Consider the following 13,501-nt stretch of genomic DNA (forward strand, 5'->3'; position numbering starts at 1 on the left):
CCTCTCAGAACTTGTTATGTCTTCTGTAAAACACCAATAACTGGTTTTCTCCAAAGGGTGTCATGAAGATTCAATGAGATAGTAATGCCTGATTAAACGAGATATTAGTCTATGAGAGGACTGAACACAGAGCTTTGAATGTAGAAAGTAATGAATAAGAAACGTAAGGGCTACATTGACGAGTACTTGTCAGACTCTGTTATCCAGTCCTAGCATCACACTAAGGCAGAGGCAGACTCTGCCTTAGCCTTAATGTGGCATCCTATGAGATTGGTTTGAGGGCAGATTGGGCTTTCTCAGGAGCAAAAAGCAAGCAGGCGGTCACTGACTAGCTCCTAACCATTCTGGGCCAACTGCTGCAGAAGGTGTGGCTTGGCTTCCGGGCTGGTTGCTGCAGAATTTGTGGGTCAGTGCTCTGTTGTCACATAGGGGCTGGCCACTGTCGGTGTGTGCAGTCAGCCTCTCGCCCCCATATAGAACTTACCCCCTCCACTCCGTCTATAACAGCATCCTCCGAGATCCTTTTCTCATCTCTTGCTACAGATTCCAAAGGAGTCCAAATTTCGACTGACAACCAAATTCTTTGGAACCTTCCTACCTGAGGTATGGAAGACCTTGCTTTCCTTTAGTGAGCCCGGGGGTTCTGGGAGGACAGGGCTTTGCTGAGTGGATAAGGAGACCCTCCCCTCCACCCAACGTACACACACAAGATCCAGAAGCAACCCAGCATGAAAGGGTGGAAACAGCTTCATCCCCAGAACAGAGAAAGGCTGCAAGTGCCCAGTTGATCAGGTGTGGGAGTAGATGCTGGCTGGAGGTGGAGGGAGGATCTTTCATGCAATAAATTTCTATTGAATGCCCACCATGTGCCTGGGGCCCTGTGCTGGGAACCCAACAAAACAGGCCACCTCCCTACCCTCCTGAAGCTCCCAGACCAGTAGAGAGAGAAAAATATCATCCAGACACCCAAAACAATAACAAAAATAATGTGGACTGTTACCAGTAAAGCCAACAGGTGGATGAGGTTACTTTAGACAAGGTGGTCAAGGAGGGCCTCTGTCTTTTTCTGCTCAGGCTACCATAACAAAATGCCACAAACCAGGTGGCATAAATAACAGAATTTATTTCTCATAGCTCTCGAGACTGGAAGTTCAAGGTTAAGGTGTCAGCAGATTTGGTTTCTAGTGAGTGCTCTCTTCCTGGCTTGTAGACTGCCTCCTTCTTGCTGTGTCCTCACAGGGCCTTTTCTCAATGCATGCATGGCAGTGGGTGGGAGAGAGCTCTCTGGTGTCTCTTCTTATAAGGACACTAATTCTATCGGATCAGGGCCTGACCGACCATTATGAACTCACTTAACCTCAGTTACTTCCTTAGAGGCCCTTCTCCAAATGAAGCCACACTGGGAATTAGGGTTTCGACATATGAATTTGGGGGAACACAAACATTCTGTTCATAGCAGCATCTCTGGTGGTAAAACCCCATACATTTCTATACAGAGAAGCTCTGGTTGGGGGGAGAGGTGTGCTCAGTAGGGGTATCCAGGAGTGTTGTCTTGAACCTTCTTTGCATAACAATCACATTATTTTTACTCAGGCTGTGGGTTTAACTCGGGGAATATCAGAGACTAAGAGAGACAGGAAGAAGGTCGCCAACACCCTCCTTAGTTTCCCCTTGAAGCCGCTACTGCTGTCTGAGAAAGTAACATCTGCAGAGACCTGAAGGAAGGGAAAGAACCGAGAGAGAAGAATGTGAGGAAAAGCATCTAACAAGGGGGAACAGAGAGTGCAAAGGGTTTTAGATGGCAAGAGAGCTTGTTGAGTTTGAGGCACAGAAAGAGTTCTGTGTGGCTGAAGATGGAAGACAAGAGGCAGAGGCACATGTGGTGAGGCTGGCAGGGTGCCAGCTGGCAGACTGTGCAATCTTAGGATTTATTCTAAGAGCAATGGGAAGACAATGAAGGTATTTAAGCAGGGGCAGGCCAAGATAGGATTCATAAACATTTTAACAGAAACTCCTCCTTTCGTTGGTTGTCTCCACTGGGGGCTGCAGGTGGCCAAGATGTTTCCCAACATGAAGATACAGATCCACGTGTCAGCCTCTGCCCCACCACACCTGTCCATGCAGCCCACTGGCCTTACCTTCTACCCTGCCGTGGACGTCCAGACCTTTGCTGTCCTCCCCAACTCCTCCCTGGCTTCCCTCTTCCTGATTGGCGTGGTAAGCTGTTCCTGGGTGTGGACAGATGAGGAGCCCCAGACAGTCCCAAGAGCACTGTCTTTGGAGTCAGGAGATCATGTGAATCCTGTCCGGATTCAAACCTGGACTGTGTCACTCCAGAGCCTGAGACTTGAGTCACTGTACTCAACGGTGCCGGCTCCTGAAGGTATTCATTCCCCCAGCCACTCACTAGTGCATTTGTTTACTTATTCATTCTATTATTCATTCGGTCAACTTCTCATTCATTCAATTATTCATTCCATGTTGGCTTGAAATATGTGTACTGTTTCCAGTTCATTCACTTATATCTTTAGTCATTCAATTATGCATTTGTGTATTTGTTCATTCATTCAATTATTAATTCATTCAGTTATTTATTAGATTGTTGACTTGAAATATGCCTTTTCTGATTCCCACATGCATTCATTTATTCAATTATTCATTTACTTATGCCTTTGTTCAATTGATCATTCATTTGTATATTTGTTCATTTATTCATCCATCATGTATTCATTCATGCATATCTTTGTTATTCTTTCATTCACATATTTTTTAATCCTTCATTTGCCTCAGTTTTCACTCCATTGTTGATTTATCCATTCATCCCTCTGATCACTCCATCACTCCACAAAGATTTGGTGGCACCCGTACGGCCACTGAGGGCGTGGTTCAGACACTCTCTGCACCAGGAAGCACTTAGAGGCCTTAGGCAAGTCCACGTGGTCTCCCAAGCTGAGACCTGTTATTCCCACTTTGCACACAGAATAGGTCCCGAGGGGTCATCCAAGGCCACACAGACTGCACAGAACAGCTGAGGTGGGAACCTGGGACTTCCTCCTCATATTTTTTGAATGAATTAAGGAATGAGGGATTGTGAGAACAGGGCTGGCCTGGACTGCAGCCCTGAAGTCTGCCTTATGTAGCCCCTCCAAGAGTGGCCCAAGAACTCTGAAATGGTCCTGGAAGTAGAGAGAGAAAATGGAATTTGGCTGACAGTTTAGGACTCAACAGCCACAAAGCCAAGGGAAGGGTCCCCACTCCTCCGGCTCTGCGGGCCTGACCCCACGGTGTGCGCTGCCCTGCGGAACCGCTGTGAAGCTGACCCTTCTCGGTTTGGAGGCCTTGCAGCCAGGCGCCTGGGTCGGGGCACCTCAGCCTGGGTTGTTGTTTTGGCAGAGCACGACTGCTTCCATGGAGGTTGGCGCCAAGTCCGACAGGCTTGTTGGAAAGCTCAAGGTGGATAGGTAAGTGGGCCTGTGAGGGGAGGAGGGGGCTCCCCCGCTGTCTTTGGTGTCCATGGGATGGCAGTGGCCCTGTGATGTACAGAAGCACTGCATTGTTGCTTTCCTGTTGGTTCATCACATTAAAACCTCAAAGAGTGTGCAATGGCCACAGTATCCCCATTTTGCAGACCATGAAACTGATGCTCAGAGAAAAAGTGACATGCTCGAGGTCACACATTGTAGGTGACCAACCATCTCAGCTTACCTACCAATGTCCCAGTTCTAGCAGTGACAGTCCTGTGTTCTGGGACATGGCCAGTCCTCATGGCTGGGAAGCATCAGCTGATGATCCCCACTGAACCACAACAGCATCCAGCCGCCCCATGTCCCTGGCTTTCCTTGACACTACAAAATCCCACTTCAACTTCTTCTCACCCCATCCTCGGGACTTTAACCACCATCCTCTGCTGGGAGACTCTAGAATCCACATGGCCCTGATTCGAGTCCCAGCAGGGGAGTTTGTGGTTAAGAGTGTGGCCCTGACATAAGGCTGCCTGCGTTTGAAGTGCAGCTCACCTTGGCAAGCACCAGAATGCTGCCAACTTCAGTTCTCTGGCTGTCAAATAAGCCCAGTAAGGCCGGGCGCGGTGGCTCACGCCTGTAATCCCACGTCTTTGGGCGGGAGGATCTCCTGAGGTCAGGAGTTTGAGACCAATCTGGCCAACATGGTGAAACCTCGCCTCTACTAAAAATACAAAAATTAGCCGGGCATGGTGGCGGGCGCTGTAATCCCAGCTACTGGAGAGGCTGAGGCAGGAGAATGGCTTGTACCTGGGAGGCGGAGGTTGCAGTGAGCCGAGATAGTGCCACTACACTCCAGCCTAGGAGACACCGTGAGACTCCGTCTCAAAAAATAAAATAAAATAAAATAAAATAAGCCCAGTAATTACTTTGCCAACAGCATCATTGTGAGCTGAAATGAGGTATTAATATGTGTTGAAGTGTTTAGAACACTTCCAGGGACAGAATAAACACTCAATATGCAAGAGGGAAAGAGAAACAGAAACTCAGAAGGAGAGAAATACAGGCCAGGCATGGTGGCTCATGCCTCTCTCCCAGCACTTTGGGAGGCCATGGTGGGAGGATCACCTGAGCCCAAGAGTTCAAGACTAGCCGGGGCAACATAGTGAGATCTCGCCTCTACCAAAAAAAAAAAAAATTTAATTAGCCAGGTATGGTGGTGCATGCCTGGGGTCCCAGCTACTCGAGAGGCTGAGGCGGGAGGATCTTTTGAGACCAGGAGGTCGAGGCTGCAGTGAGCCATGTTCGAGCCACTGTACTCCAGCCTGGGCAACAGAGCAAGACCCTGTCCCAAAATAAATAAATGGATTTTTTAAAGCAAAAGAAATACAGAAAGGGAAGTTGAGACATAGAGAAAGAGACAGAGACACAGAGAGTGACACTGAGAGGAGACAGACACAAAGGAAGGAAGGGAGGGGAGAGATGTAGAAAAGGAAAGGCAGAGACAGAGGGAGACACTCAGAGAGACAGAGGAAGGGAGTAGGCGGCAGAGAGAAGGAAACACCGTCCGCAAGCAGATGTGATGGCCCCCCGCAGTGAGACCTGGCACCTGCCTCTTCAGCACGTTTGCGCTGTTTTCACGCAGCCTTGACCCACATCCCTGCCCAGTCCCGCCTTCTCCCTGGCACCGAGCCGTCCTTCTTCACCTTGAGACAGGCCCCAGAGGTTTATGCGCAGCTCATTTCTCCTGGCATCGTGTTGACAAGCGTTACTGCTTCAGAAACATACAGATCTAATTTCTCCTGAAACACCCACGGGCCTCTGGAATAAAAGAGCTGGAGAGGATACCGCTGGGTGTGGGCTGAGCACAGGCTTTCTGGAATATGCAGGGGATGGGGATAGGGTGTGAGAATCCATGGAGCAGAAATCCTGGGGCTACTGACTCTTGAGGAGCAAGGGCAAGTTTTCAAGCTTTGTACAGTGTTGGAGACAACCCGGGCTTTGCCTTTGAGGAGCCCTGTTTGAAACCCTGCTGTCTTTCTTCTGTTTACTCTGTTTGATGTCCATTGATCCGTTCACCAGGAAAGTCTCACTTTGTTCACGATCTCTTATCCGGTATTGACCACATACCACGACCACCTGTTTGTATTTTTAGTAGAGACGGGGTTTCACCATGTTAGCCAGGATGGTCTCGATCTCCTGACCTCGTGATCCACCCGACTCGGCCTCCCAAAGTGCTGGGATTACAGGCTTGAGCCACCGCGCCCGGCTCTTTCAGAGTTTTGCTCTGTCACCCAGACTGGTGGGCAGTGTGACATGATCTCAGCTCACTGCAACCCCCACCTCCCAGGTTCAAGCGATTCTCCTGCCTCAGCCTCCTGAGCAGCTGGGACTAGAGGCACACACCACCACACCTGGCTAATTTTTGTATTTTTGGTAGAGACAGCGTTTCCCATGTTGGCCAGGCTGGTCTGGAACTCCTGACCTCAAGTGATCTGCCTGTCTCAGCTTCCCAAAGTGGTGGGATTACAGGAATGATTCACCGTGCCTGGCCAAAACTCTGCTTTATTACAGCCTGGGCAACATAGTGAGACCCTGTCTCTACAAAAAAAAAAAAAAATTTAAAAATTAGCTGGATGTGGTGGCATACACTTGTAATCCCAGCTAGTTGGGAGGCTGAGGTGGGAGGATCACCTGAGCCGGGGGGGGGTCAAGGCTGCAGTGAGCTGTGATTTTGCTGTGCAGTGCAGCCGTGACTACACTCTAGCCTGAGCTAGTGAGACCCCATCTTAAAGAAGAAAACAAAAAAGAAACCCTGCTTTGCTGATTGTTAACTGTGTGACCTGGGACCATTGCTTGACCTCTGAGTGTCAGTTTCATCATATGTAAAAATGGATGTAATGGCCCTTGCCTCTTGTAATATTACTGGGATTCAGTGGGATAAAGCACCCAACACAGCTAATGAAAGGTTGGGTTTCAATAAACAGCCATATGTTCCCCGCTTCCTCTGAGATCACTGTTAAAAATGTCATAAAAGCCATAAAGGAAAAATACTATATTGGCTCAGATAACTGAAAAATCCAAGGTTTTCAGGCAAGGAAAGACCCAGTGCTCAAATGATATCCTTAGGAATCTGTCTCCCTCTCTTGGCTTTGCTATCCTCTGTGCTGGCTTCACTGCCCAGCAGGCTGTCACCAAGTGGCAGCAAAATAGTCACCAGGAGTTTCCTTATTTTCCCAGAGAAAAGAGAATACCTCATTCCCAGTATTCCCAGCAGAAGTCCTCGGACTGACTTGCACTGGGCCAGCATAGGTCAGAGGTACATTCTTGCAGCAATGACTGTGGCAGGAGAGGTGGACTATGCCCTTTGGCCAGCATGGCCCAGAGCTCAGTGTGGGGTCAACAGCACTAACAATGCAGGGACTGTGTGAATTCTCCGGAGGAAACACTGGGGGGCTGTGACGGTGGAAGGGGAGTGGATACTGGATGGGAAAACCGGGCAGTGTCCACCAGAGTGGGTCTCTCCTCTCTAGAAACTGGGTTCTCACGCTAGTCGGGCATCTGGTGGTCTCAGTCCCCCCTCCCCCTCTCACAGGCTGCTCCTGGAACTGAAGGACTCAAATATTGGCCCGTTCCCGGTGAGTCTGAGGCCCTTGGTGGCTTCTTCCTCCTCCTGACCTGGTGGTGGGGAGAGGGACATGCCATAGGCTCGTGGCATTATTTAAGAAGCTACTGGCTCATTTGCATTTAATTTGATTGTGAATTAATGGTTCGAGAAGCTTGGTGGGCAGAGGGATCTGAGCCAGAATCCCTGCTCCATGCCTACTAACTGTGAGGCCTTGGGCAAGTCACTTCCCTTTTCTGAACGCCAGACCTTCCCCACCTAGGTAAGTGTAGAATGGTTTAAATGGGATTAAACATGCACGATCTGGTAGAGAAAATCTGCTCAACAAATATTTGTTGGATAAACAAATGAATTACTTTATCAAGCACCTATTATGTGCCAAGTACTGCTCCAAGTGCGGAGTAGGCTGATGCACATGACGGGGAAGTGATGCCTTCTCAGAGCCTTACATGGCAGCAGGAACACAGCACAATAAGAAATGAAAGGCCAGGCACAGTGGCTCACGTCCATAATTCCAGCACTTTGGGAGGCCAAAGCAGGAGGATTGCTTGAGGCTAGGACTTCAAGACCAGCCTGGACAACATAGCAAGACCCCATCTCTTATAGAAAATAAAAATTAAGTGGGTGTGGTGCCATGTACCTGTAGTCCCAGATACCTGGGAGTCTGAGGCAGGAGGATGGCTCCAACCCGGGAGTTCCAGGTTACACAAGCTAAGATCATGCTACACTGCACCCCAGCCTGGGGGACAGAGTAAGATCCTGTCAAAAAAAAAGAGAGAGAGAGAGAGAGATCATTTCAGTCCCAATCAAAGCTATAAAAACCAAAGCAGGGATGGGTGGAAAGTGGTGGTGGAGAATGAAGTCAGAGGATGTGATCAGGGAGGGCCTCTCTGAGGAGGTGATGTTTGGACTGAAGGAGGAGAAGGAACCCTGTGATGGGGACAAACTTGGCGTGTTTGGGGAATGAAGGGAGCCTGTGTGTCTGGAGCGGAGCGAGTAGGGAGCATTGGAAGAGATGTGGCCAGAGGGGCAGGCATAGGCTGGCTCATTCAGGGCTTTCCGGGCTGGGCTAGAGGAGGGGAGATTGTTGTATTGCACAGGCAGTGAGGAGCCAGTGCACTGTTTACTGCAGGGAGTGCTGTGGGTGGAGTTATACCTTTGTAAGAGCTTCCCCTGGCTGGGGTGGGGGGATGGATTACAGACAAGGGAGTCAGTGGGAGGCTGGTGTGTTTGTCTACGTGAGATGCTGGGGGTGGGGACTCAACCAGGAAGAAGAGAAAGATGGTGGATTGGAGACATATTTTGGAAGTAGATTTAGACAGAACTTAGTGAGAGATGTGAGCCTCTTTTATAAGGTGCATTTAAATATTTAACGCATATCAGTTGCACACCTTCTTCTGCACCCAGCATCATACTAGGCACAGTGGGGTATAACATGTGGTCAATGTCTGGCAGATTTAGACACAGCACAGAAAGCTCCCTCATGGCTGCGTGATGAGGGAAAGGATTGTCCAGGTGACTTCCAGGGTTTTGGGTGGAGCAGCTGGATAAATGGCAGAGCTACGTAGTGACATGGAGAAAGGGCTGGTAGGAGAGGGAGGAGCAGGGAGAAACCCAGCTCACGTAGGTGGTTCCCCTGCCCAGGAATCACTGCTCGTCATTAGGTAGATTTGCCCCTGCTGCCCTCACGAGGGGCATTGATGACGAGTTGCCCCTGTTAGCAGTAAGTAGTCGCCCATGTTGTTCAACACCAGCCACACAGAGTGCCTGCCCTGTGTCTAACATCAGAAGCTGCAGTCTGCTGATCCTGTCCAGGGTCTTGCTACATTGACCTGAATCTCCTGCTGGCCTCTGGTTGAATCCCAGTTTCTGCTGCTCTGGAGAACATTTCCTTAAATTCCCGAGATGCCCCCAAGTTCCCCACCAAGTGAGTGCCTTGTAAGCCCCCCAACCCCAAAGTCATACCATCCCAGTGTCCCCTTTAAATCTGATAAAAATCCAGCCAGCCATTTCCACCGAATGAGATTCCAAAATGGAAGGACCAAATGCAACCTCACTGTATTTTCATGGACTTAGTGGTTCCAAGGCTCTCTTGGTGGCTTGACTAAGTCCATAAATAATTTCTACTTCTGTAGAAAATAGAAATTTAAAGTTCCCAGGATTCATAGGAAGGAGGGCACGGCATTTGGTGAGGCCAGGGAATAACAGACCAGGAAAGGAGACTCGATTGTTCCAGAAACAAAAATGTGTATATTTAGAAGTTGTAAATGTCACAACTACAGGCAAGCCTCTTGAGGGTTTTACAGTGTTTTTAAATTTTTTTATTATTGCCAAAGCAAAACATATGCACTATAGGGCAATCAGAACCTACAGATTTGGAAAAGAAAGAAAATAAAAACCACGCATATTCTCATCACTTAGTTAATAATTTGGAGTATATGCTTCCTGACCTTTTGCTATGCCTATTTAATTAAAAAATGAAATGATGTGATTTCTATAGCCTGGTTTTCCTCACTCAAAAACATATCATGGTTATCTCTGTGTTGATACTTACATTTCTGCAATATCATTCTTAACAGTTGCATAATATTTCCTTCTATTAAAGTATTACCATTTTCCACCAAGTGATTCCCCTATTGTTGGACATGGAGGTTGCTTTTAATGTATTGTTTTGGATACATTTGTTGCTTTGGTCAACATTCTTGCATCCACATTTTTTCCTACACCCTACGTTATTTCCTTAGGATAAATCCCTTGGAGGAATGTTTGCTAGCCCAAAAGGCACACAGGGGTCTTGTTATGTTGCCCAGGTTGGTCTTGAACTCCTCCTGGTCTCAAGTGATCTACTCGCCTCAGCCTCGCAAAGCACTGGGGTTACAGACATGAACCACCGAGCCCAACCAGGCACACACAGGCTTTTGATGAACATTGCGCCAAATAGCCCTCGAAGAGGTTGATTTGATTTGCCCTCTTACTGCAGTGTCTGGGAGGACACATTTTTTAAGCCAAGCTTTTCCCATTTGAATACTCTCTGATGACCTTCCTCATCATTGTCGTGAGTTGTAAGGCCTTGCACCTTACAGTTGAGAACATGCTTTACATCTGGAACCATCGGAGCAAAAGAAAGCACTTCCATGACCTTGACTGGGCTGCCAAGTGTTCACATATCATTTGCGTCCACCTCTCAGCAGTTTTCCCAGCTGTGCGGTTGCTGAGCAGCGCTAGGGGAAAGGAGGGTGACAGAGGTGGGGAGATGAGGACTGCTGGTCCCGCAGGGTCCTGGCGATGCAGGACCATCCTCCCATCCTTCCTCTGATTTCCAGGTTGAATTGCTGCAGGCTATCATGAACTACGTTGTACCCACTTTTGTGCTGCCCAGGGTTAACGGTAAGGAACCTTGAAGAAACCATTCATTTTTAGTCATGGGGGAAGAGGGTGGGGTTGATTACCTACAGCCACCTAATACCTGGCCCCAGGTGTGAGGGCTGGGCAGTGGTGATGTCCAGTGAACCTCAAATGGCATCTGACCCAGAAACGGATGGAACAAAAAGGGAACTCACATGGGTTGACTTACTACACATGGGTTGATTCATTATTGCATGAATTTGTCCTTCCAAAACCCCCATGAGATGAAGGATTATTAACATCTCCAACTTTTATGGGAGGAAGTGGAAGAACAGAATGATTTAGTGACTTAGGGCACAGAGCAGACAAGGGGTGGGGCATGAGTTTGATCCCAGCTGTGAAGACAAAGCCCAGGGTCTTTTTCCAACTCTGGAAGAAGGATGAGGGGGTGCCCTGATAACCCCTCCCAGAGCTTAGATCACCACGCTGGTAAAAACTTCAGGCAGGCCTGCCCCTGACCTTTGAGAGCAAGGGGCAAAAGTACAAATAGAGGCCCATATAACCTGTAACCAGGATATTTAGAACTTACCGATTAATCCAACAAATTATCATATGAAATATGATGCATCAGTCCTGGGATCTGTCCTCCTACCTTGACAAATGTAGCTTTGTAATGACCTGGGAGGCCACGTTCTAATTTAGATTCCTCCAGAGTTCCATGTCAGAATGTGGCGGTATGTGGGGCACTTGCCCTGGCCACTGTCCGCCTCTGGCTTTATCCTTAACGTTGAGGGGTTTCATGCACACATGCATTAAATACCCCTAATTACACACCACGCTCTGTCCATACCATTGCAAGCAGCAGATTTTTGGTTTAGTATACACCAGTGGTGCTGCACCCTCAGGAGGGCCGTCATGGGGACAGAGTCCACTCAGGTCCTAGAGGTAGACTTGGGGCTGATGGACAATGGGTGAGAAGTACAGACTCCGGGGCAGCCTTCCTTTCAGGCGTGTATGCCCATGCCAGTTCCTACCTAGGGCCAGGCGTGCCAGTTCAGGGAGGTTTTCTACCCAGGCTCTCTGGCCTTCCCTCCTCCCCTGCCCTTCTCTTTCTTTTCTGCTGGTCCTCACCATTGGTCTCTGTCACAGAGAAACTACAGAAAGGCTTCCCTCTCCCGACGCCCGCCAGAGTCCAGCTCTACAACACGGTGCTTCAGCCTCACCAGGTGAGTCCTGGGGCCTTTTCCACACATCTCCCCTAATGATAGTGACCAACAGCAGCCCATGGCCGCAATGCTTCCTGCATGCCAAGCCCTGTGTCAAGTGCCTTCTACCCTTACAACAACCCTGGGAGGTGGGTACTGTTAAAAAACAGAGAAGACAGACCCAGGTTCAGAAGAGCCACACAGTGTTAAATGAAGTCCAGATTCAAAGCCAGGTTCCTGGCTTTGAACCATTGCTGCATCGTTCCCACGCTACACTCGGCAAAAATGAAATACATTTATTGGCCAAAGAACCTCTTTTATAAGGTGCATTTAAATATTTAACGAATATATGTTGCATGCCTTTTGCACCCAGCATCATACTAGGCACTGTGGGGTATAACATGTGGTCGATGTCTGGCAGATTTAGACACAGCACAGAAGGCTCCCTCATGGCTTTCACCCAGGCTGATCTCCATCTGCATTTGACACGATGCCTTTCCTGGGCATGCTTTCTTCTCTTAGTCGCCAGCACTCCCCTAGCTCCTGGTTGTCCACCTGCCACCTCCTCTGCTTGTTCTCCCACCCCTTCTCTGCAAGCTGGAGATCTCCAGGACCCCTCCCCAGGCCTCTTCTCTTCCCCCACCAGTGGCTGGCCTTCATCACTCTCGTCAACCTCTTCAGGCTTAGCTGCCATGTGTGTGCCACCCAGCGTCCCAGACATGCTTCCAGTCTTTATTTTTTCCAAACTCTCAGCTTGTGCATTTGCAGGCTCCCTCAATGTCTCCACCCTGAGGCCTCTTAAACCCAGCATGTCCCCACAAAGCTGTCACCTCTGTAGCGAAACCATCACCCAGTGTTGCATTTGTTACCTTGGTCAAAAGCTTTCCTGATAACTTGTGGCCCTCATGGGTAGCCTTGCATCACCCAGATCCCGCCCTCTCCCTTTCCCCCAACGTCCAGTCCATCAATCCTCAATTCTTTAGACCAGGGAGCTCATTAATAGGGCTGAGAGACTGTAGAAAAATAGCCAAGAGTGCAGAGGAAACACATACCGCATGTTCCCCACCTTATACCAAGTTCATGCTTTTTTAAAAAAATGACCCATGGCACAATTTAATTTCTTCATTTCTAAAAATCCTGAGTGAAGGGCACAAAGGAGCAGAGAGAAGTGGTTTTGCAGCCTTGATTGTAACAAGCACTCCCTTGAGCTGCCATGAGGCAGGGCTGACAAATGAAGGCCTCTAAAACAGCCTGGCGGGTCTCCGTGTCTGAGAAGGAGGCAGCTTCCAGGGAAGCTGCTGACAGATTCGCAGGTGTTGGCAGCTGTTGATGTGTAGATCCAGGCGGCGAGACACTGAGTGACCCCCACTGGCCCTACCTTTCTCCTTCCCAATAGGCAGGCTCCCAAAATGTCCTTCTTAAAACTCCAGCAGCTGCACACTCACAAACAAGGGGTGCATCTTAACTGGTGACGACATTCTCATCTCTCCCTAGAACTTCCTGCTGTTCGGTGCAGATGTTGTCCATAAATGAAGGCGCCAGGGGTACCAGGGGCTGTCAGCCGCACCTGTTCCTGATGGGCTGTGGGGCACTGGCTGCCTTTCCCCAGGGAATCCTCTCCAGCTCTTAACCAAGAGCCCCTTGCAAACTTCTTCGACTCAGATTCAGAGATGATCTAAACATGAGGAAACTTTATTCGTTGGAAAAGTGCATGGTGTGTATTTTAGGGATTATGAGCTTCTTTCAAGGGCTAAGGCTGCAGAGATATTTCCTCCAGGAATCGTGTTTCGATTGTAACCAAGAAATTTCCATTTGTGCTTCATGAAAAAAAACCTTCTGTTTTTTGGTTTTTTTTTTCCTGTGGA

The 13,501-nt window shown here is 48.8% G+C and overlaps 1 protein-coding gene across 1 annotated transcript in view; it reads left to right on the forward strand.

The window, feature by feature from the left end:
* Nucleotides 1-13,501, forward strand: part of BPI (bactericidal permeability increasing protein) — a 34,486-nt gene extending 20,985 nt beyond the window's left edge. The window contains exons 9-15 of the mRNA XM_021921064.2: nt 544-603; nt 2,050-2,217; nt 3,394-3,461; nt 7,057-7,099; nt 10,410-10,473; nt 11,581-11,657; nt 13,131-13,501. Of these exons, the coding sequence (XP_021776756.2) occupies nt 544-603; nt 2,050-2,217; nt 3,394-3,461; nt 7,057-7,099; nt 10,410-10,473; nt 11,581-11,657; nt 13,131-13,169 (519 nt within the window). The 3' untranslated portion in view covers nt 13,170-13,501. The remainder of the gene's footprint in view (nt 1-543; nt 604-2,049; nt 2,218-3,393; nt 3,462-7,056; nt 7,100-10,409; nt 10,474-11,580; nt 11,658-13,130) is intronic.

This window comes from Papio anubis, chromosome 16, assembly GCF_008728515.1.
Source record: "Papio anubis isolate 15944 chromosome 16, Panubis1.0, whole genome shotgun sequence".
Taxonomy (NCBI): Eukaryota; Metazoa; Chordata; class Mammalia; order Primates; family Cercopithecidae; genus Papio; species Papio anubis.